Below are 23,846 nucleotides of genomic sequence, written 5' to 3'. Positions count from 1 at the left end.
TGGGAGGTAACTGGATTTAGATGGCGGGTCATGAGGCTGGGGGCCTTCCCTGATGGCTCAGCGGTAAAGGATTCACCTGTCAATGCAGGAGATTCGGGTTCAATCCCTGGGTTGGGAAAATTCCCTGGAGAAGGAAATGGTCACTCACTCCAGTATCCTTGGCTGGGAAATCCCACGGACAGAGGAGCTCGGCAGGCTACAGTCCATGGGGTTGCAAAAGAGTCCAACATGACTGAACGACTCAACGACAACTGAGACTGGGGTCCTCATGATGGGATTGGTGCTCCTGTAAGCTTAAGGAGATACCAGAGAGCTTGCTTTCTCTCTTTCTCTGCCATCAGAGGGAGGAGGAAGATGTAGCTGTTTGCAAGCCAGAAAGAGAGCTCTCACTAGAACCCAACCATGCTGGCTCCCTGATCTTGGATTTCAGCCTTCAGAACTGTGAGAAAATAAACCTTGGCTGTCTAAGCCACCAGTTACGGCATTTTGTTATGGTAGCCCAAGCTAAGACAAGCTGGGAAAAGACTGAACACAGGAGGAGAAGGCGGCAACAGAGGACAAGACGGTTAGACAGCATCACCAACTCAACGGAGATGAGCTTGAGCAAGCTCTGGGAGAGAGGGAAGGACAGGGAAGCCTGGCGTGCCGCAGTCCATGGGGTCACAAAGAGTCTGACACGACTTAGTGACTGAACAACAAAAAGCTAAGACAGATTTGCCAATCAAATATTGGAAAACTAAAATCAGGGCCAGAAAAGAAACCTTAGTAACTTTATCATTATTCAGATGATGGCAAACTCAATGGCCGGGAAATTACTCTATTTCGTACTAGAAAACGATAGTCTACAAGAGACAATTGAAAAAAATTCATCTTGATTATTCATCAAAATAGTGGTAGTATTAACTGTGGGGGAAAATAAGTCAGCTTGACTAATCTCTTTTATTGCAGTCCCAGCAACTGTGAAATAAACATTAATGATAAAGGTTTAATTTTGTCTATGAAGACGAAAAAAATTTAACTGAAGGTCCCTTTCTGTTCTTCCACTGATGGTCACAACACTGTTTAGCTAAAGGCAATGGATAGATTAGAGGTCTTTCACTAGAACTGGATTATGAAAATTTTTTGACACTGTTGACACAGTCCACTAGGAGAACAATTTAGCAAATCTAAGAAAATTAAATATATGCATTTTTAGAACCAGGAGACTCCACTTCATAGAGTTTATCTTACAGATACACTCAATATATGCAGGGAATCATGCAAAGAGGAATGTATTTGCATGTTCACCTTCTGCAAGAATGTCTGTAGTAGTAAAAATATGGAAACAATCTAAACGTCCATCATGAGGGAACTGCTTAAATAAATTACAGAACATCCATACAACCCAATACTACCCATGCTTAAGAGAGAAAAGGGTAGCCTTCTATTTCTGATAAGAACAGATGTCTAAGTCTTATGAAGTGAATAAAAGCTAACAGTGAGACCAAATGTTTCTAGTCCCATATTTTTTTTTTTTTTTAAATTGTGTTTGCAAATGCACAGAAACTTTAGGGAAGAATACACAAACAATTCTAGTTGTTTCCAGAAGAGAGACTATGGGTAGTTATGAAATTTTAACTTTTCACTTTATAACATATAGTGTGAAAAACTTTAAATTATCACATATTTTATAGTCTTTAATTCAATTTTAAAACTAAAAAAATTTAAACAAAATTTAAAATTTTGATGAGCATTTGTTTTACAAATAAAACTACAGAAATATTTTTCTTTATGTTAGTAGCAATGTTTAGCACTGTAGAAAAGAGAAGAGGGTTTAGAATCTGATCTGAGCTTGAGTTCATACTGCCACTTTCTACCTGCATGGCCTCAGGCAAATAATTTAATCACATTCTGTCTAAATTTCTTTAACAGAAGAACAGTACCACATTTTCCCGAGTCTGTATAATGATAAAATGAGACAATGAGCATGAAAACATTTGGTAAAGGGTTCCGTGAATTACAGACATCAAATGGTTTTTATTACAATGAAAGTTACCTGTTGATATCCTAAATTAAGAGTCACTTCCATGTATGACTGTATAAAACGCAAACTCCGTTAAGGCAGGGACTTTATCTCCCTCACAGCTATATTTCAAGTTCCTAACACAAAAAGCACCCAAGCATGTGTTGAATGGGTGACCCAAACGTGCCAAAAGCAGGAATGGACACACAAAAAGCACTCGGCAAATACTTGCTACAGTAAAAACTTTCCTGACTCCAATTGACCACTTTTGTCATTGACTACTCTCTTGGGTTCTACTAAAGATTAACTACCCATCTCGACTCCCCACCAAGCAATCAGACTGAAGGTGGAAAGGCTTGACCTTTGGGGGCAGGGCCTCTTTCCAGTCACCTGATTTTAACTGAAATAACTAAGTTCCTCAGAGAGAAAATGAAGGCTGAAAATGTTAGTAAATATATAAGTGAGTTCTTTTCAAAAGTTAGACTCATGAAGTAGTTACTACTGACTAAACAAACATGGGAAGCACAACAGTGTGAATTCCTAATAGTATATCTTGAAAGCAAAATATAAAGTGACTTACCTAAACTTATACAATATTCAATTAACTTAAATAATGTCACAGGGGCTTCCCCAGTGGCTCAGGGTACAATAGAGAATCCGCCTGCAATGCAGGAGACCCAGGTTTGACCTCTGAGCTGGGAAGATCCTCTGGAGGAGGAAATGGCAACCCAGGTCAGTATTCTTGCCTGAAAAATCCCACGGACAGAGAAGCCTGGCAGGCTACATTCTGCAGAGCTGCAAGAGGCTGGACATGACTGAGCAACTATGCACACACACAAATGTCACAATCTCAAATATGAGTTCTTCGAGTGTATCATAAGGTTGGAGAAGTAAAATATCCAAAATAGCCAATAGGAAAGTAGATTATCTGAGGCATCATTTTACAATTCTGGGTTAGAGATACCATGTGCTTAAAAAATTCTTAGGCTGTCCAGACCTTTCACAAGTAATGGGGAGAATGAGTGAATTAGCTTGTCTCTGTTAAAATAAACGCACCTCCCTCCTCCAGACTATTAAAGCAATGGTGGCCCTTCAGTATGTCAATATGAGATGCGAGAGCTAACACAGGAGTAATTACTGCTTGCACACACAGACATGCATATACTCTTTCACTTCTTCAGTGTTTCCTGAGTGTGCATCACGAGTCAGGGCCCTGTTTTAAGCACTGGGTTACTTTACTGAACAAAGCTGTTGCCTTCATAGAGCTTATTATGTTCTTGTGGAAGACAAGCAATAAAGTATATGTTACAATACAGTGCCAGTGATAAATACTACGAAGAAACATAAAGAAGACAGAGTGATGGAAAGAGATGCTGTTTTAGACAGTTTGGTCAGAAATGGGTGACATGAGAACAGAGGCCTGAAAGAAGAGAAAGGATGAGCCATGCCGATGTCTGCAGAAAAGTGCTTCAGGTAGAAGAAGGAGCAGAGGCAAAGGCCTTGGCCAACCCGAAACAAGTGAACTTGGTACTCTGAGAACCACCTGAAGTCCAGTATGACCGAAACACGGCACACAAGGAGAGCATCAGGGCAGAGAGGCGGCCAGGAGCCAGGGCCCAGGGCCTGCAGGCCTGCAGGCCCTGCTGCGAACTAGGTTTTATTGTTTAAGTATGACGGGAAACCACTGAATATTTTCTGAGACTCTTTGCTTCCCTTCCCCCAAGACCCCTCAAGGAGTGGCATGACCAAAACTTGCTTTTTAAAAAATCACTTTGGTTGCTCTGGGGAGAACAGACTCTATGGAGCGAACAGAGAAAGAAGGAGACCCATTAGGCAGTTACTGCAGAGGTTCAGCAGAGAAGACAATGGTCTGCACAGGCCTGTGAAAGCAGAGGGGGGACCACCTGGCAGGATTCAGAATGCATTTCAGGAGCTGAGAGGTTGCCGACAGACTGGGTATAAGATGTGTGAGAAGAGAGTTAAGGACAATACCAAGATTTGGGAGCATGAACCATCTGGTAACAGGTGTGATGGGGCAGGAAATCAAGAGCTCAATTCAGGACTGGGTACACATGTGGTGTCTATTCGCCCGTCAGGTGGAGAGGCTGAATAGGCAGTTGGCTGCACGAACCTGGAGTTCCGGGAGAGACTGCAGATAGGGTCCAGGGACTGCAGATGTAACACTGGATGCCACGGGACGGCATCAGATCGTCTGGTGGGCACATGCGCAGGGGGAAGAAATGGGGCACCTCAATATTTAAGACTAGCAAACCAAAAAGGAATTCAGCAGAGAAGAATAAGCGCTTGTGGCGGGGATTTAGAAGGAAAACCAGGAATATACGCTCTGAAAGTCAGGTAAAAAAAAAACAGTCTGATGAAGTCTGAGGACAACTGCTGGGCTGCTAAGAGGCTGAGAAAGACGCCTTTGAACTGAGCACTGAGTGTGGCAATATGGAAGGGGCCCTGGGAGTTTTGACAAGAGTGGTGGAGATGGAGGACCCACTGGAAGGGGCTTAAAGAAAACCCATATGAAGAGGGGGGGACGAGTCTGCTGGCAGAGGGAGTCCCCTTGCTCTTGCCACCGTGGAGCACAGCTGAGATGCAGGCCCCGCCCACACCCGGCTCCCCACACCGTGGAGTGCAAAGCTGTTTTAATTTTTGCCCTGACCTGCTGGCAAGTCCTCTTATTTCTGGCTGTCAGAGTGCCTTCTCTTCACTTCCACCAGCGCTGCTTCTCAACTGCAACAACTGCTGACCCCCACGGCTGATCTAACCGGTCCTCAGCAGTGCAGCTGCCAGTTCCCATCTACTTCGCCTCAGCCCTTTCCAATTCTTTTTCTGTTTTTCTTGTTTATCAAGTTTCCTGTCGCTTCTTCCTACTTTTAATGACTGAGCAAGTGCTGACCTTTCAGATGTCATGTCAGCGATGAGTGGATGACTTCTCTTGCACACACAGCCTGACCCCAACAGAGAGCCAAGAGCAATCTCTGAAATTATGGATCTCACCTGTGTACAGCAGGTCTCTGAAGGCCTCGGGGCTGACGTGCTGATGGGTTACTCAGATTTAAAGCTCTCCTGGGAGGTGTGAGGCTTCCTTTAGGCTAGTCCCCAGATGATTACCACACTAGTGAGTACTGTGAGGCTTCATTCATACAATGGTAAATATCTAAAAAGTAGGAGCCACTTCTCATGCTTCCTTACATCATCCATTCAACAGATACTACTGCAGCCTCTGAGATGACACAGTGTGAGAGATACTGGAGTTGCAGAGAAGATGAAACAGCTACTCCCTTCATGGAGCATACAGTAGTCTAGAAGGACATTTACAGAAGTGAACAGACAAAACACGGCAGGGCAGATGCTTTCACAAGGGAATGCAGGATGCTCTGAAAACACCTTGAGAGAACAGCTTACTCCAATCTGCACATCACAGAAGCGTCCCTGAGAAATTGATGTTTAAGTCATGAAGACTGTGAGTTAGGGGGATTGACACATTTGCGGGGAAGACCATGTACAAAGACCCAGAAGCAAGTGAGAGCAGAGATATTTGGGGATACTGACAAAAAAGTTAAGTACGGCTAAGTGTGTTATGCGTGTACCTTTGGAAGTGAGAGTGGGGCCCTCAAGGATGAGCAGAGACAGGCCAGAGAGAAGGAAAGGCCAGACCTCGAGACACGTTAACGAACCTGAACCATATTCTGGGGTATGTACTCATCTGTTTTAAAGGTGTTTTTTCTTGGGGAGTAATAATAAGTAGAGGTAGGAGGGCTTCATTTTGTGACTTTATATACTCCCATAGTGTTGGGCATTTATTTTTACAATGCCACACATCAATTTTGTAACTCGAATTTTTAAACAAACAAACAAACAAACAAAAAAAAACAAAGAAGGTTGGAGTGGGTTGCCAGTTCCTTCTCCAGGGGATCTTTCCGACTCAGGGATCAAACCAGGTCTCCTGCGTTGTAGGCAGACACTTTACCATCTGAGCCACCAGGGAAGTCCAAGGTTTTAAAAGATTATTGTAATTGCATCGCGGAGAAAATGGACTGGAAGCAGGACAGGCCTAGAAGCAGGGAGAACAGTTAGGAAGTTACAGCAATTAATCAGGCAGCGAGAATTAGAGCAACGGTAGTGGCTATGGAAAGAAGCAGGATATAATTAGAAAATAGAACTGAAAAATGCTGGTAAGAAAGAGGGAGAAATTGAAAAGGACGACTAGACAAATACTACTTATTTGTCCGATGGTAGCAGCGGTAGTGGCAGATGGCGAACGCGGCATCTTTCATTAAGTTTGGGAAAACAGAGCATCACACAGGTGTAGGTGTAAAACAGTTAAGATTTGGGAACAATAACCTTGAAGTGCATAGAGGACATTCAACATGGAGTTAACACAGAAGTCCTGAATTTATAACTCTGGAGAAGAAAATCTGAGTTGTAGAAAGAAATGTAGATATCCCCAGCATATATACGGCAACTGAAGTACTGGGAAAGGACGAGATTGCCCAGGTATATGCAAAGAGTAAAAGAGAAGCCTGCAAAAAAAGGCAAGGGGAGAGCAAGATCTAAAACTGAATTCCTCATAATGTTCGGTGACCCATCTGCACCATAACCTCCTGAGAAGTTTGATTAAAATGTAAAGATCTTGGCTTCACCATCAACCTACTGAATCAGACACTCTCGGCAACCCGGGAGTCAGCATCCTAAGCAGGCACCTCAGATTATTTCTGTGCATAGTCAAGTTTGAAAGCCATGGATCTAGAAGATAAGCAGAGGTGGAAGAGCCCCCTGCCCCCCAAAAAGGGCTCAAGAAGGAGGTGTGCTCTGCTCACCTCCGAAGAAAAAACAAGAATTGTAGCCAGTGGAAAAGGACATACCCTTCAAAGCACTGTGGGCTGATGAAAAAAGGAAGCCGTCAATAAATATTTGTTCAGTAAATAATTGGGAGAAGTACTTAAAGCTATGACCAACCTAGACAGCATATTAAAAAGCAGAGAAATTACTTTGCCAACAAAGGTCCATCCAGTCAAGGCTATGGTTTTTCCAGTAGTCATGTATGGATGTGAGAGTTGGACTGTAAAGAAAAGCTGAGCGCCAAAGAATTGATGCTTTTGAACTGTGGTGTTAGAGAAGACTCTTGCGAGCCCCTTGGACTGCAAGGAGATCTAACCAGTCAATCCTAAAGGAAATCAGTCCTGAATATTCATTGGAAGGATCGATGCTGAAGCTCCAATACTTTGGCCACCTGATGCCAAGAACTGACTCATTGTAAAAGATCCTGATGCTGGGAAAGATTAAGGCAGGAGGAGAAGGGGACGACAGAGGATGAGATGGTCGGATGGCTTCACCGACTAGATGGACATGAGTTTAAGTAAGCTCCGGGAGTTGGTGATGGACAGGGAAGCCTGGCGTGCTGCAGCCCATGGGGTCGCAAAGAGTCGGACATGACTGAGCGACTGAACTGAAGAGCTGTAATTTATCTCTGTATGTTTCCAAGCTATAACTACTGTCCCGTATAAACACAGTTAACACCTGGGTAATTTATAAGAAGAAAAATAATAGTGGGAAATAGCTTTAAAAAATGGATTGAATAAGAATCACTTTGATGTCAATATCAAGGATAAATTCCGAAGGTTTGGCAGGTGCCTGGCCAGTTAGTAACTAACCAGCATGACCTCTAGGTCCAAGTAAACCCCTGAAATGTAAAAACACAGAAACAGTGCTCTACGTCAAAAAGATGGGTTCCATTTGGAAAAGCAGTGAAATGAAGTTGTTAGCTCCACAGTACCATACGGATGCTCTCTCCCAGATTAACCAAATCACTTAACATGAGACCAAAATTAAACCACTCCTTCACTTATAAGCTAGTAAAGATCAGTAAATATTTAGCCAGCTTGTCCAACTAAATATAATAGCTCTTCCTTAGGTTATATTATAGTTGCTGAAATAGTTGCTCATCAGCTGTTCTTTACCAAGTTTGCTAAGCTTCAGAGCATTCATTTTGTAGGAAGCCTTATTTGTTCTGAGCAGTTAAAATGATCTGAACTCTGAAGACAGCCCCTTGATAAGAGGCAGAATGATTAAGTGACCCCAAATTAACTCACACCTATTGGGGAACCTTCTCCATTCACCCACCCCCAATTTGAAGTTATCATAAAACATTCTGCAAAGGTAAAGCAAACTGGACAAGAGAAGACATTTACTTCATTTGCTTTTATTTTTCTTTATATTCCTTCCTTTGTAGGTGTTACAAAGGTTGCTGCTGCTGCTAACTCACTTAAGTCGTGTCCGACCCTGTGTGACCCCATAGTCGGCAGCCCACCAGGCTCCGCCGTTCCTGGGATTCTCCAGGCAAGAACACTGGAGTGCGTTGCCATTTCCTCCTCCAGTGCATGAAAGTGAAAAGTGAAAGTGAAGTCGCTCAGTCGTGCCTGACTCTCAGGGACCCATGGACTGCAGCCTACCAGGCTGCTCCATCCATGGGATTTTCCAGGCAAGAGTACTGGAGTGGGGTGCCATTGCGTTTTCCTTACAAAGGTTAAGAGAAACCAAACCACTTCAAACTGCATAAACTGCTCACTTTCACGTTACCACAAATAAATACATCTTTACTTCTTGCTACCCCTAAATGCCATTCAACAAGGTCTTTGGGTGACTTTCCTAGGAGTTGTACCATATACTGTTTAAGAATTTTTTCCAAATTTAAAATGCCAAGGGTTGATACTCTAAATTTTGAAGTTTTTAGACTTCTATTTACGAAGACGCTATCAGAGGTAATAAACCCTGTGCTAGAAGTTCAAATTCTTGATTCAGTAAGTCCACAACGGGAAACATTTCAAAAGCTGATCTCTAAGCTGCTAATTTGGAAAATAAAGCAAAAATTTTTCCAAAGAAGTGACATGACAGGTGTGGGTGTGTGTGTGTGCGCACTCAGTTGTGTCCGACTCTTTGCAACCCCATGGACAGTAGGCTGCCAGGCTCCTCTGTCCATCGAATCTTCCAGGCAAGAATACTGGAGTAGATTGCCACTTCCTACTCCAGGGGATCTTCCTGATCCAGGGGTCGAACCCCAGAGGTTCTTAGGCTAATTCATAAAAGTTTATTTCACCTTCAATGCTGGTGAATTGCTAGACACTTTTGATTAAAAAAGAAAATAGGTGTCTCCATACTAGTAATTAAACAAAAATAACTGTCAAAATGAAACAAACAAAAAATTTATCTTGAAGTCATATAAAAGATCCACTGGCCTGATTACACTGGAGATCCTCCTAGTAACTAGATAATAAAATCTCACACCTCAAGCCCATAGATCACAAGTTAAGGACTCCTGCTTAAAAAAAGTGAGAGGATCTTACTAGTTTTCAGGTACAGGGACATTAGGAGTTCAGAAGTATGCCAAAGCCCAGAGCTTGGAGAAAAACACAGAGTTGGAGAGGAGGGGCCTTTTCTTAGAAGTCCTCTGACTGCAGCGGGAAATGGACTTAGTACTGGAGCATTCTCTCCACAGCCCAGCTCCAGTATCCCCGGGACAATGCTCCTCGGAGTTCAGTGGCTCAGCAAACACAAGAGCCTGAAAACATGGGTGGTGTGCTTCCCAGACAGAGTGGGGACTGCGGAAAGGAACAATTCCCTGAGTTGCCATGCTAAGTACTAGACACCCGCTACCGCCAGAAGCAGTCCCAGCTTTGACTGTTAGAAGTCTAATGTTCGCTTCCTTGCCCTGACTGAAAGACCCATTTCAATCCCTCTACAGATCCAGGCCTTCCAATATATATGGCAGGTTTACAAGTCTGCAACTTATGGGTGTCTATCTTTATCATCTAAGGCTTGAAACAGAAAAGCCAAAATAAATGTTATCTTCTTCTGGGAAATACTGCTTACTGTACTTAAAACTAACTATAATGATGGAAAATGTTCTTATCTAAGTCTGTATTTTGGGCAGTTCAGATTTTTAATTGATAAGCACTTCACACTCACTCTTAAAACAATGACCTATTACACCTAATTTGGATAGGTTTAAATATTGGGTGAAGAATTTCAAAAGGTATTTGTAAAGGTCTGCTATTTCAGTTTGCCCTTAACCCTTTCCCTAACATTAGGCAACTTTAAAAATGAAATCACGGGGTTACCTGGTGGCCTTGCGCTTAGGATTTTGAGCTTTCATTGCTGTGGCCGGGGTTCAGTCCCTGGTCAGGGAACTGAGATCCAGGAAGCTGCGCAGCACAGCCAAAATAAACAAATAAAAATGAAATCATACCACTGCTCTCAGAAAATAAAACCAACACCAAATAGCAAGGAGCTTGGCATTTCCGGTAAGACACAACATATATACTAAATTAGTTATGTCACTGAAAGTACGAACAGACCTGAAAAAGTGAAAGTTGCTCAGTCATGTCCCAACTCTTTGCGATCCCATGGACTAGTCCATGGAATTCTCCAGGCCAGAATACTGGAGTGGGTAAGCCGTTCCCTTCTCCAGGGGATCTTCCCAACCCAGGAATGGAACCAAGGTCTCCCACATCTGCAATATATGCAAATTAATCTACTAAAGAAATCTTTCAATTCGTTGATAAATATATCCAAATGTGATAATTAACCAAAATCTAAATTGAGGTTTTGATTCTACAGCATTCAAATTATGGCCAGAAAAGACAGCATGGGTAATGCATGCATAACTATCAGAGTGGAACTCAGAGGCTGACCCTGATGTTCAACTCTCTCACTTTATTTACATGGGCTTTCCCCTCAGATTAAATCCAACTTCCCTTCCCTAGCGTCTTACTGTTACACTGTAGTCACCAACTTTACTTCTGGTTTAACATTTTGCAGTTGTCTGAACTTAACAAAGTACTGGACAATTCATTGAAGAGGATCACTAAAAAAAGGTGTATATAGTAAAGAAATCTTGCTTTCCTAACTTTAGGCCTAACTACCAACTGTAGGGGTGACTTGGAAGAGACCCAGACGATTCTGTAGATTTCTCAAGCAAGTTTCTAGTAACCCCTTTCTCAAGCAAGTTTCTAGTAACTCCCACCTTTCCCCACCAAAACATATGTACCTGACATGCAAAAAGAAAGGTTGTGTTGAGCAAACAAAAACCAAATCAGAATCAACTTTCCCACTGCAATGTTCAGCATATATTACATTTTTACCAGCTTTCACTTTTCTGACGGACCAGTTTCTCAGCTGAACTGCAAGACATCAAAACGGGAAGGAGAAGTCTGTGTCAGGGGGTATAAATAGCTGTGGCCAAAAACAATACTGCAAAAGAGCCATAGGAGAGGGCTCCCCCAAAAGCAGCAGGAGTGACTTAATTCCATGTCCCCCTCCACCAGGGCCTCAGGGAAAACCATTACTAGGAGACAGAAGGACAGAAGCAACCAGAACTCGCTGAAAAAATTTCCAATCTTCTGTCAGAAATTAATTTGTAAGTGTTGTCTAGGGTGTCTGAAACACACATACGTATTTTAAATCTCACCTGGTATGCCATGAAAAGGAAATTTTTTCTAATGCAATAACTTGGGTATAGAGAACCTGCCACCCAGTATAAAGAAGTCAGTCTTTTCTCGGATATACACACAAAGCCACTCACCAGAACCAACACTGACTTTTAAACTGCTTTATTCATTCATTATATTTAAGACAAAATTTGCCATCACACGGTGGCTCTAAATGTGAACCTCAGTTTATACAAACGCAAGCCTGGCATTGTGCTCCTATCACCAAGCATTACATACAACCCGCGACTTTCACAGGACAATGGTTAATACATTTCGCACCAGCGGACCAAATGAAATTGCATGGGGCACACACGTCACTCTGTAAATGTTCCCTGGACTTTACAGGACTGCGCTCAAGTGCTGGAAGTCATTAAATGTACCGAGTTTCTGCAGCAGAATACACACTCATTCATTCTTCAAACATCAGCAGCATCCACAAAATACAGGCCATCAGAAAGTTACGTAAGAAAAGCAGCCTCTCCTCTGAGTAATTCATTCAACCTTCCAAGAAATCACATATCCTCCTTGTGGGGCCGGGTCAAAGGTACTAGGAAAGAAACTGGGCGAAGAACACTGGGAAACCAGGGCAGTTTACGGCTGCAAAGATTCACGCAACGCCACCAGAGGCATCCTCAAGCATTCCTTTGCAAACAGAGGGTGCGTGCGGTTTGTAATGAGCCCCTGCTGACCTGGGTAACGGTCCCAGCTGAAACCACCCCAGCCTGACACGAACGCCAGCATGTGGGAGAGGAGACTGGGGGAGGCAGCATTAGCTGACACACTGCCTGGGGGGCCGAAGCTGTCACCTCCTTGGGACTCGCGCACAGCCGGGCGCTGCCACCTGCTTTCTACTTCCTTGGGGAGGGTTGGTGACGCGTGGGCCCGAGAGGCACCAGGGAAGAAATAATGAATCCGGTTTCTAAAGCCAGGGCACCAGAAAAGGTCCCCAGGGCCCGATCCCCTCACCACTGGGCAACTCTCCCCGAGCGGCGCGCGACCCCAGGGATGGAAGGAAGCCTGAGAACTTGCAGACGGCAGAGGCCAGAGTCAGTCCACTAGCGGGGAATGGGTGGGCCAGAGCGCGGGGGTCGCCCGAACCCCGACACCGGGACCGCGGGAAGGTAAGCTGGGGGCGGAGCCAAATAGCCAGGGGCCAGGCCGGTCTGGGGAATCTTTCCCCCCAGGGCGAGGGCGGGCGCGGGGGGCCGGAGAGGGGCACCCTGACCGCTACCTGCTGCTGGATCTTCCCGTCCTCCGTGACGACCCAGTGCGTGGTGGCGAAGGCCCCTCGAGCTGCCACACTCAGCAAGGCGGAAAGGCTGAGGAACCAGCCTGGACTGGAGCACGGCAGCAGCTCGCACCGGCCGCGGACCCCTACTGCCACCGCCATCTTGCCCGCCCCCCCCCCGGGCCCGGCGACTCGCACCGGAAGCGGAAGTGGGCCCCCGCCGTTCGCCATCTTGGGGAGGTCGACGCTAGAGGAGGAGGAGCCGAGAGGGTGCCGCCGGCTGACAAGCGGCTTCCTCCGCTTCTGTTTGGGCGACGCGGAAGCGCTGCCTCAGGTGCTGTCCCAGTTTGGCTTCAGGTCGGAGGGCGCTTTTTATTATCGTTTTCTTGTAGAGTGGGCACGAGAGAGGGAGAGAGAGAGAGAGAGAGAGAGAGAGAGAGAGAAAAGTAGTATTCCAGTTGGAGCCTCAGCAGAAATGAGAGGACTCAGAGCATATATGTATTAATACTTTTAAAAAAAATTATTTTTGTTTCGAATGGTTGGGTAATACAAGGTATGCTTTCGAAACACCTAAGGGAAGGGATAGGTTCTGTTTTGTTCTGAAAATTTCACAATGGGGGAGCTTCACAATTGGGAGGCTTGTTAGTCTAGGACAGTGCTGTCCAGTAGAAACGTAAAAACATAACGCGAGCCATGAGCCACAACATAATTAAAAAAAAAAATTTGAGATAACCAACATCTTATTTAACCCACTATATGCAGTATATTATTAGTTCATTGTGAAATCTATAGAAACTACTGAAGTATTTATTTTTGTACCATGTCTTTGAAGTCGGTATGTATTTTACACCTATCAGTTCAGTTCAGTCGCTCAGTCTTGTCCGACTCTTTTCGACCCCATGGGCTGCAGCACGCCAGGCCTCCCTGTCCATCACCAACTCCCGGAGTTTATTCAAACTCATGTCCATTGAGTCGGTGATGCCATCCAACCGCCTCATCCTCTGTCTTCCCCTGCTCCTCCTGCCCTCAATCTTTTCCAGCATCAGGGTCTTTTCAAAGGAGTCAGATTTTCCCATCAGGTGGCCAAAGTATTGGAATTTCAGCCTTAACATCAGTCCTTCCAGTGAACACCCAGGACTGATCTCCTTTAGGATGAACTGGTTGGATCTCCTTGCAGTCCAAGAGACTCTCAAGAGTCTTCTCCAACACCACAGTTCAAAAGCATCAATTCTTCCGTGCTCAACTTTCTTTACAGTCCAACTCTCACATCCATACATGACTACTGGAAAAACCATAGCCTTGACTAGACAGACCTTTGTTCACAAAGTAATGTCTCTGCTTTTTAATATGCTGTCTAGGTTGGTCACAGCTTTTCTTCCAAGGAACACGCATCTTTTAATTTCATGGCTGCAGTCACCATCTGCAGTGATTTTGGAGCCCACCAAAAATAACATCAGCCACTGTTTCAACTGTTTGCCCATCTATTTGCCATGAAGTGATGGGACCAGATGCCATGATCTTAGTTTTCTGAATGACACCTGTCAGCTCATCTAAATTCAGACTGGTCAGATTTCGGGAGCTTCATAGTCCCACATGTCTAGTGGCTACCTTACATCATGGGTGTAGATCTGGAGGCTGGCAGCACTGGCATCACCTGGGAGCTTATTAAAAAAACACATTCTTGGCTCTTATCTATGTCTCCAGCAGGTTTTACCCTTTAACATGAACCCCACATGACTGGTATGTACATAAAAGTTTGAGAAGCACTTCCTTCTAGTGAACCAACCTGTGGGCCAAGCGGACTACCCTGATTACAGTATTCTTGCCTGGAGAATTCCATGTGGACAGAGGAGCCTGGCGGACTACAGTCCATGGGGTCACAGAGTCGGACAAAATTTAGCGACTGAACAACAACAAGAAGGATCATTGGGGAGTCATCTTAGAATTCTGCCTGTCGCAGGTTCCAACTGCCAAGTCCCCCTTCTCAAGTCTTACTGAACTATGTTTTGAGCGTCACAGTAACCCTTAGAAGTGCTTTTGCTCATCTTCCGTTCAGTCGTGTCCAACTCTTTGCGACCCCATGAACCCCATGACCCGCAGGACACCAGGCCTCCCTGTCCATCACCAACTCCTGGAGGCCACCCAAACCCATGTCCATTGAGTCAGTGATGCCATCCAGCCATCTCATCCTCTGTCATCCTCTTCTCCTCCTGCTCTCAATCTTTCCCAGCATCAGGGTCTTTGCCAGTGAGTCAGCTCTTCGAATCAGGTGGCCATAGTGTTGGAGTTTCAGCTTCAACATCAGTCTTCCAATGAACACCCAGGACTGACCTCCTTTAGGATGGTCTGGTTGGATCTCCTTGCAGTCCAAGGGACTCTCAAGAGTCTTCTCCAACACAAGGTGAGCAAAAAGCATCTTTCCTTGCTCTTAAAAAAAAAAAAAAAAAAATATATATATATATATATATATATATATATATATATATATATATATATATATGTATTATTTAAGGTACAGCTTAAATCCTGGATTGTAAAAAAAAAAATCTGTCAACTGCTATTTGCTTCCTCTGAATTCTGTGACACTAATGTGACAATATTGGGTTTCTTTATGATATTACTTTGTACACTTTGAACAGCTAAACTCCTGAGTAGTTCTTCCTTCATCCAGCTAGACTGGAAGTATCTGAAGGCAGTATAGGAAATGTATTTTTATTTTTATCTTCCATAAAGCTTGATGCTTAAGTGGTTAGTTTATTTCATTTTTATACTCCCCAAAAGGTAGCTTTCCCATTTTGTGTGCATAAAACAATGAAAAATTCTAACCCAAATAAAACTGTTGCTGCCAATTTTTGACATCCAAATAGATCACTTGTTGTGTGTGTGCTCAGTCGCTCCAGTCATATCCAACTCTTGGGACCCCATGAACTGTAGCCCACCAGGCACCTCTGTCCGTGGGACTCTCTAGGCAAGAATACTAGAGTGGGTTGCCATGCCTTCCTTCAGGGGATCTTCCCAACCCAGGGATTGAACCCTCCTCTTTTATGTCTCCTGCATTGGCAGGTGGATTCTTTACCACTAGCGCCGCCTGGGAAGCCCAGATCACTTGTTAACCTTTCTTTTTATTCTAAGACCTGATATTTCTTTTTCCATTTTAAGTACATATTTGTTCTTTATGGTTAGATAAAACCTTTGGAACTATAAGATGGTAGTTATGAAAATTGCTGTTGCTAAGTCACTTCAGTCGTGTCCGACTCTGTGCGACCACATCCCTGGGATTCTCCAGGCTAGAACACTGGAGTGGGTTGCCATTTCCTTCTCCAATGCATAAAAGTGAAAAGTGAAAGTGAAGTCGCTCAGTCATGTCTGACTCTTCGAGACCCCATGGACTGCAGCCTACCAGGCTCCTCCGTCCATGGGATTTTCCAGACAAGAGTACTGCTAATAATCTCTAAATTGTGATTCAATTCTTAGTGTAACAAATGCTAGGAAAGCTCATAACTGCATGTAATTTGGCTTTTCAACATAAAATATTTTAGCAAATATGCCCTTTAATTTATCATTATCATAAATTATAGACCTTTTTAAGCTGAGACTTGGACAATGGTAAAATGGTCTTGCTGTATTATTCATTTCCTCCCTGGGGCCGCTTTATCTGAATGTTGCAAAGGATCTGTACTTTTTTATTTCTTAGAGAAAATACTTAAGATATAAATATTCCTGAGAGAGTTATTATAACACCCTGGTTTAAATTCTGATTATCTTTTGCTTCACGGTGAACCAGCGCAAATCTTTGTGGCATAAATTTTAAGCTTTAGACCATGATTTATTATACTTTATAGTTTTTTGGCTGGACTCAGCTGGTAGTTCTGCTCCTCCTGCTGTTAGTTGGGGGTCACTCACAAGGCTGAATTCACCTGGGACCTCGGCTGGGACTGGAATGTTCCCAAATGCCTCCAATCATGTCTAGTGCTCACCTGGAATGACTGAAATGGCTAGGGTTGTCCAGGCCTCTGTCTCTCAGTCCCAGTAGTTACAGAGGTTTCTTACATGGTGGCTCAAGGCTCCCAAAGAGTGAAAGTAGAAGCTCCTTGAGGGCCAGGCCCAGAACTGGCAAAGGGTCACTTCTGCATTCTGTTGATCAAAGAAGGTAACAAGGCTAGCCCAGATTTAAGGGGAAATGGAAATAGACTTATCTTGATAAGTGAAACAGCATGTTTGGTTAGGAATAGAAGGAACTATTGGCAGCTTACTACGTGTAGTTAATTCCTTTGGTGATTTTGAATTGGTGGGGGTTGAAAGGGTGAATCTCTGTACTAGGAAGGGAAGCTAGTCACAGAGGAAGGGCTATATAGGTTTATCTCCCAACAGCTGTATGCAAAGTGAAGAGGAGTTTCAGCAGGGAGACAGAGGATACCTAAGTAGTAATTTCATTAGAAATTATGAAATACAGTAATTTCATTTAGAAATAGTTTGTCAGTAGTTCGTCAGGGAGTCTGAAGCACAAGGACTACTTTGGATGAGACCAAGTGTCAAATCAGCCCCAGATTCTAACTCCCAGTGACACCGGGGCTGCTCTGAGCTTATCATGATGGTCAGCCTCAAAAGAATTTTCCTGATGCAAACATAAAAAATCGCACAAAAACACATATATATGGAATTTAGAAAGATGGTAACGATAACCCTATATGCAAAATAGAAAAAGAGACACAGAAATACAGAACAGACTTTTGAACTCTGTGGGAGAAGGTGAGGGTGGGATGTTTCAAAAGAACAGCATGTATACTATCTATGGTGAAACAGATCGCCAGCCCAGGTGGGATGCATGAGACAAGTGCTCGGGCCTGGTGCACTGGGAAGACCCAGAGGAATCGGGTGGAGAGGGAGGTGGGAGTGGGGATCGGGATGGGGAATACGTGTAAATCTATGGCTGATTCATATCAATGTATGACAAAACCCACTGAAATGTTGTGAAGTAATTAGCCTCCAACTAATAAAAAAATTTAAAAAAAAAATCACACAAAAAACCCTCAAATGCCAAAAAGACAGTGTATGGAATAGAAGAAAATATTTGCAAATGATGTGACAATGATGGGACAGACAAGGGCTTAATCTCCAAAATATATAAACAACCCATACAACTCAACAAAAAAACAAACAACCCAATCAAAAAATGGGCAGAAGACCTCAACTGACATTTCTCCAAAGAAGACACGTGGTTGGCCAGTAGGCATGTGAAAAGATGCTCTACATCACTAATTATCAGAGAAATGCAAATCAAAACTACAGTGGGGTACCGCCTCACACCAACAGAATGGCTGTCATTAAAATGCCTACAAATAACAAATGGGAGAAAAGGGAACCCTCCTACACTGTTGGTGGGGATATAAGTTGGTACAGCCACTAGGGAAAACAGTATGGGGTTCCTCAGATAACTAAAAATAGGATTTTTTTAATGATATGATCCAGCAATCCCACTCCTGGGAATATACCTGCACAAAGCTATAATTCAAAAAGATACATGTCTCCCCACCCATGGCAGCACTGTTCACAATAGGCAAAACATGGCAACAACCTAAATGTCCATCAACATATGAGTGGATAAAGAAGATGTGGTGTATATATATATATATATATATATATATATATATACACACACACACACACACAGTGGGATACTACTCAGCCATGAAAAGAACAAAACAATGGCATTTGCAGTAGTAACATGGATGCAACTAGAGATTATCATACTAGGTGTAGTTGTCAGTAGGAGAAAGATAAATACCATACAATATTACTTACATATGGAATCTAAAATATGGCATAAAAGAACTTATATGCAAAACAGAAACAAACTCAGAGACACAGAGAACAGACTTGTAATTGCCAGAGGAGTGGCAGGGAGGGAGAGGGATGGACTGGGAGTTTGGAGTTGGTAGATGCAAACTATTACATTCAGAATGGATAAACAATAAGGTCCTAATATATAGCACAGAGAACTATACTCAGTATCCTGTGGTAAACCATAATGGAAAAGAATATAAAAAAGAGTGTGTGTGTATACACACACACACACACACACATATATATATGAGTCACTTACTATATAGCAGAGATAGGCACAACATTGTAAATCAACTATAATTTAAAATAAAGAATTTTCTTGATACAGACTTACCAGCCATTAATTTATCCAAATCCTTGCTTCTGTTAATACGTTTGGGAATGACAGTTTCTGTGGAATAATTGTATTGTGACTGTTTAGTCTCTTAAATAACTAAAGGTCATATCCACTCCCCACCCCGTTTTTACTCCCTCACATAGACCCAACTTTCAGTGTCCTGACTTCATGATTGAATCTGGGCTTCCCTGGTAGCTCAGCTGGTAAAGAACCCACCTGCAATGCAGGAGACCCAGGTTCAATTCCTGGGTTGGGAAGGTCCCCTGGACAAGGGGTGGGATACCCACTCCAGTATTCTTGGGCTTCCCTGGTGGCTCAGCTGGTGAAGAATCCGCCTGCAATGAGGGAGACCTGGATTCAATCCCTGGGTTGGGAAGATCCCCTGGAGAAGGGCATAGCAACCCACTCCAGTATTTTTGCCTGGAGAATCGCCATGGAGAGGAGCCTGGTGGGCTGTATAGTTCATGGGGTCATAGAGTCGGATACAACTGAGCGACTAAGCACATGATTAAATTCAAGTTAATTCTATTCAAACCATTTAGTGAGTTTGTGCCTTCTGATCTTATCACTATAGCATACTAAGTTTTAGTTTTTTCTTCTAGAAATACCATTCCCTCATCTTTTATTTGCTTTTCTTGGTTCCAATTCTACTTAACGTTATTTTTTGACAAACCCAAATTGGAACTGTATGTAGCAGTCTATCTTGGTTTTGTGTCATCTTGTTTTATGATGACCAGAATTTTACTTGATTTTATTTGTGGCTGTATTAAATGTACAACTTCTAGGAATAAATCTAGTTTCTTAGGATTTTGATAGATTTCATTTGTCTAAGTTTTAGCTTCCATCACATTTGCTAGAATTAAATCCCACTTGCTGTTTTCTACACATCAGAACAGAAAATGGGGAGGAAGGATAGTGAGCTGAGGGAGCACACAGGTGGTCCTGTATGCAGCTTGGGCAGAAAGGCTTCCTGTGGGGAGTGAAATCTAGTCTGACCTGAAAAAGGAATGTTAGCCTGGTGAGTGTAGGAGGAAGAATCAGGGAACAAAGCTTTTCCAGACAGAGGTGCCTGCCCAGTATCAGAAAGAGCTCCTTGAGTTAATGAAAGTAGTTCACCCCAGATGGAGTTTAGGAATTCTTGGATTATGAAGCTAACTAAGCACTGGTATTCTTAAGGTTTTATTGCCTCTATTTCAAATGCCTTTCCTTGAAATCTCCATTAGGCTGGCTCCAAATCATCATCTAGGATTCAGCTCAAATGAATTCCACCAACTTTTTCTAACCATTTCTATGCTCTTAAGAGACATTCACCGTCAATGCTTCAGTGTCCTCATGACGCTTCTCTCTGAAATCAGCTTATCGGGCTCTGTGTAACAGGATGTAGACTCCATGAGCTTGATTATCTTGTTCACCACTATATCCTCAGCAGAAAACACCGCCTTCGAGGTACTACTTACTGAACGCTTACTATGTACCAAACATTGTTTTCAATGCTTTCGATTATCAGTTAACAGAACACAAAAACCCTAACCTTTGTGGCATTCTAGCTACATTATATTTTACCAGGGGGAAACACTAAAAATACAGTATATTTTATAGTATATTTTAAATTATGTTAGAAGTTGGCAAATGCTCCAAAGCACATAGAGTAGGTAAATGGATTCTGGAGTCTTGGCAGGGAAGAAAGGGGGCATTGTGGTATTAAACAGGATTCCTTGAGAAGACGACCTTTGGGGAGTTGAAGCGGTGAGTTGCAGATATGTGACTAGAAGGAACAGCTAGTGCAGACTGTAAGGTAGGCGTGTGTCTTTGCCTAGCCTGCATGAAGCTGACTGGACAGAGTGGTGGAGGGTAAGAGTAGCAGCTGAGGTCAGAAATTTTTGATTTTTATTCTAAAATGAGGAAGGAGTCAGGGAACATCTTCAAGTAGAGGAGTGGATGTTTCTTTGCTGCTGTGTTTAGAACAAGCTATAGAGTCAAGTGTAATAGCTTGGAAATCAATCAGGAAGTTATCATGGAACTCCAGGCAAGAAAGGATGGACATAGACATTTGGCAGCCCTCAGCACGTAGATGGTATTAAAGCCACAGGAATGGATGTGATCACTAAGTGAATTTAGGTAGCTTGTACTGATCCCTCCTTGGTGCTTTTTAATAAAGGCTGGAAAATCTTTTTAATAAAGGAAATCTTTAGTAAAGGCTGGTAGTCAAATCAAGACGTTGCTTTACATACTGAGGGAAGAAATTATTCCATTATGATCTGTCAAGTACCTGATGTTTTGCTTTGATAGAAACAACCCAATTCTTTTTTCAGAAGGTTATTAGCTTCTAAAAATAAATCCAAAAGGCTGAAGATTAAAGATAACTGGCAATACAGAATTCTTTGAATGAAGAGCAGTATTTTGTCCATCTTTGTATTTTCATGGTCTGACAGACTGTTTGGCACATGAGAAGCAAGAAATGTTAATGAACATCCAAGAAACTGAAGATGCCGTAATGATAACACAAGACACAAAACAAAATTACAAAAGGAAATTTATTTCAAAAGCATAAGAGAACATTTACATTTGAACAAAGTGATAAACAGGTGTCTTGCAAAACAAAAAAATCCATGGCATGAAGTTTTTCATTCAAAATTTTTAAGCAAAAATAACCTAAGTTGTGCACTATTGCTTTAGGAAAGGGAAGGGGAACAATGAGGCGGTAAGGGAAGGAACACAGTCAACTTAATATCAAACTTTAGAAAGTAAAGTCACTTTTTAGCTCTGAGTTTACAAATATTAAAAAGAAAAAGAGGAAAAATTATACTTAATATTCAAATTTATATAAATGTAGTCCCAAAACAGCTTCTGTAGTTGAAATGGCTTTAGGCCACTGGCTGATCTGACTCTGAGGTCCAGGCTACCTGGTCACAGTTGTCAAATGGCAATTCCATGTTCCTATTATCTGTTCAGATTCCAAGGGAGCTTAAGTTCAGCTCATAGTCTTTTGGAATGTTTAGAGATTATTGCCACCACTCCATAGTCAAGCTGACCAACTTCTTTTGCTCACTTGTATCATTCTAGTCTTCAAAAAACATTTTCTCCAGAAACATGTGCAGTAATTCTAACAAAGGTTTTTTTTTGTCTATTCCCCCAATATAGAGGTAACAGTAATGAAGACACCTGCATTATAATCACAAACTATTCCTCAAAAAATAGGTCAAACTACCAGAAAATGTCACTCAGGCATTAGATTTGAATAACAAACCTGGGGAGGGAAGATTAATTGTGGAACAAAAATATATGAAACATTCAAATGCAGAGCAAAGGGCCTATGCTACTAAAAATGCCCATGACAATTAAACACTCCACAAACCCCCCATCTGTTGTTTTAACCTAAAGATTCTATTGACTAACTTATACAATAATTTTGATTAATAACCTGAGAAGTTAAAATCTTGAAAGTGGCAAAAGCAAACTGAGAGCATCCCTTACTTACTGGTGTATCATATTATCAAGTCACTTTTCCTGGGCTGCCCTGGTTATCAAATCCCCGAATTCTAAGTTACTATACTTCATCCTGCAGAAACCTGTATGTACATCAGATTCAGTCTTTTGGCTGTATTTCTCCAACAGGGGTCTCAAATTTACCTTTGAAAATGCAGCCTTTGTTTATTTTTAGTTTTAAATAACAATCATCACGTAAGTGCAACTGACTCAAAAGACCTCACTACTGGGAGGAAAACCTAAATAACAAGTTAATAATGGATTCAGCCTCAAGAGGATAATCACCGTGTCAAAGACTACCCGTTCCTGGAATTAAAAAAAAAAATGACTTATGTTGTATAGTCAAGTTTCACAGCATGCATATATATATATACACACACACACACACACAGATATATGCTCATGTATGTATGTATATTATACATACACATTTCTATGCAAATAGTAAGATCCCATATTCAAAAGTTTATATCACAACATATGGAGAAGAGTTAAGTAAGCAGTGCAAAGCAACTTACTTCTTCCTAAAAATGTCATGTCATTTCTACACTTTAAGAAAGCTGATTAAGTATTTTTGTTTTTCTGACACGCAGGAATACTGTACCATTGCGTAGCAGCTTTATTAAATAAATGTTAAGTCTGACCATTACTCTTCTCCATATGTTGGCGCGGGGGAGACAGGGGGACAGGAAAATCAGGAACCTTTCAGCACTGATGATCTTTACCAGTTATCAGAAATGGACTGAATTTTATTACACTTTAGATCTGAATAGCTCTCAATAACAAATTATCAAGATGTTTAAAAGATTCACAATGTGAAGTCTGAATAATGACGATATTGCAAAAACAAGTCAAGATTGCAGACAAAGCATCCAAAAATATCGCTGTGGTTTTTACCTTGGACACAACCATGGTTTGTTACAAAAGTAGATCATACATACAAAGGTATAAAGAACAGTAAGTTTTTAGCTGAAGGCAGCAGTCTTTTTAAAGGGACACCCCCCGTAATCCAATGAGTAGTAGAATTAAGTATATTAAGCTCATGACAACGCTGAAGAATGTGACTTCTCATTCAGTAGAGTCTTCCCCGACTACGATTTCCTCGTGCGCCCCAACCTCGGCCACCTCTACTTCCCCTGAAGGCTCCTCTCTGCTCTACGAAAAAGCGAACAAGGGTTTAGGTCTTGTTCAGGACGTCATGGGACAGCACACACAGAAGAAATGTAGCTGGAAGCTCTGAATGTAGCAGTAAGCTCTATAAAAACAGCATGGTATTCTGCGAGTACATCTGCAAGTTCAAATCTCTACATAAAACCAGGGCATCATATATGCCAAAGCACATTATCTCAAGGTACCAAATATATTCATAGTATGTACTCAATTAAATGTATCCCATTAAAGATATTTCAAGGTGACAATGTTAATGATAACTACATTTAGTTATTTTGGTGC

The 23,846-nt window shown here is 42.4% G+C and overlaps 2 protein-coding genes and 1 long non-coding RNA gene across 9 annotated transcripts in view; 1 reads left to right on the top strand and 2 right to left on the bottom strand.

Annotated features, from left to right (window-relative positions):
* The window catches only part of TTC17 (tetratricopeptide repeat domain 17), a 120,569-nt gene extending 107,596 nt beyond the window's left edge, over positions 1-12,973 (bottom strand). For 2 of the 3 annotated variants that reach the window (XM_061152181.1, XM_061152198.1), the window contains exon 1: positions 12,731-12,916. In XM_061152181.1, the coding sequence (XP_061008164.1) occupies positions 12,731-12,889 (159 nt within the window). In that variant the 5' untranslated portion in view covers positions 12,890-12,916. The other variant, XM_061152186.1, reaches the window with a different exon arrangement.
* LOC133062856 (uncharacterized) overlaps positions 12,962-23,846 on the top strand; it is a 16,673-nt gene continuing 5,788 nt past the window's right edge. For 2 of the 4 annotated variants that reach the window (XR_009694251.1, XR_009694250.1), the window contains exon 1: positions 13,140-15,128. This is a non-coding gene — a long non-coding RNA (uncharacterized LOC133062856). Of the gene's footprint in view, positions 13,085-13,139; positions 15,129-23,846 lie in introns of those variants that run through there. The other 2 variants (XR_009694253.1, XR_009694252.1) reach the window with 2 other exon arrangements.
* API5 (apoptosis inhibitor 5) overlaps positions 21,424-23,846 on the bottom strand; it is a 27,232-nt gene continuing 24,809 nt past the window's right edge. The window contains exon 14 of one of the 2 annotated variants that reach the window (XM_061152207.1): positions 21,424-23,549. In XM_061152207.1, the coding sequence (XP_061008190.1) occupies positions 23,467-23,549 (83 nt within the window). In that variant the 3' untranslated portion in view covers positions 21,424-23,466. The remainder of the gene's footprint in view (positions 23,550-23,846) is intronic. The other variant, XM_061152211.1, reaches the window with a different exon arrangement.

This window comes from Dama dama, chromosome 1, assembly GCF_033118175.1.
Source record: "Dama dama isolate Ldn47 chromosome 1, ASM3311817v1, whole genome shotgun sequence".
NCBI classification, from domain to species: domain Eukaryota; kingdom Metazoa; phylum Chordata; class Mammalia; order Artiodactyla; family Cervidae; genus Dama; species Dama dama.
This window is presented reverse-complemented; position numbering and strand designations above follow the sequence as displayed.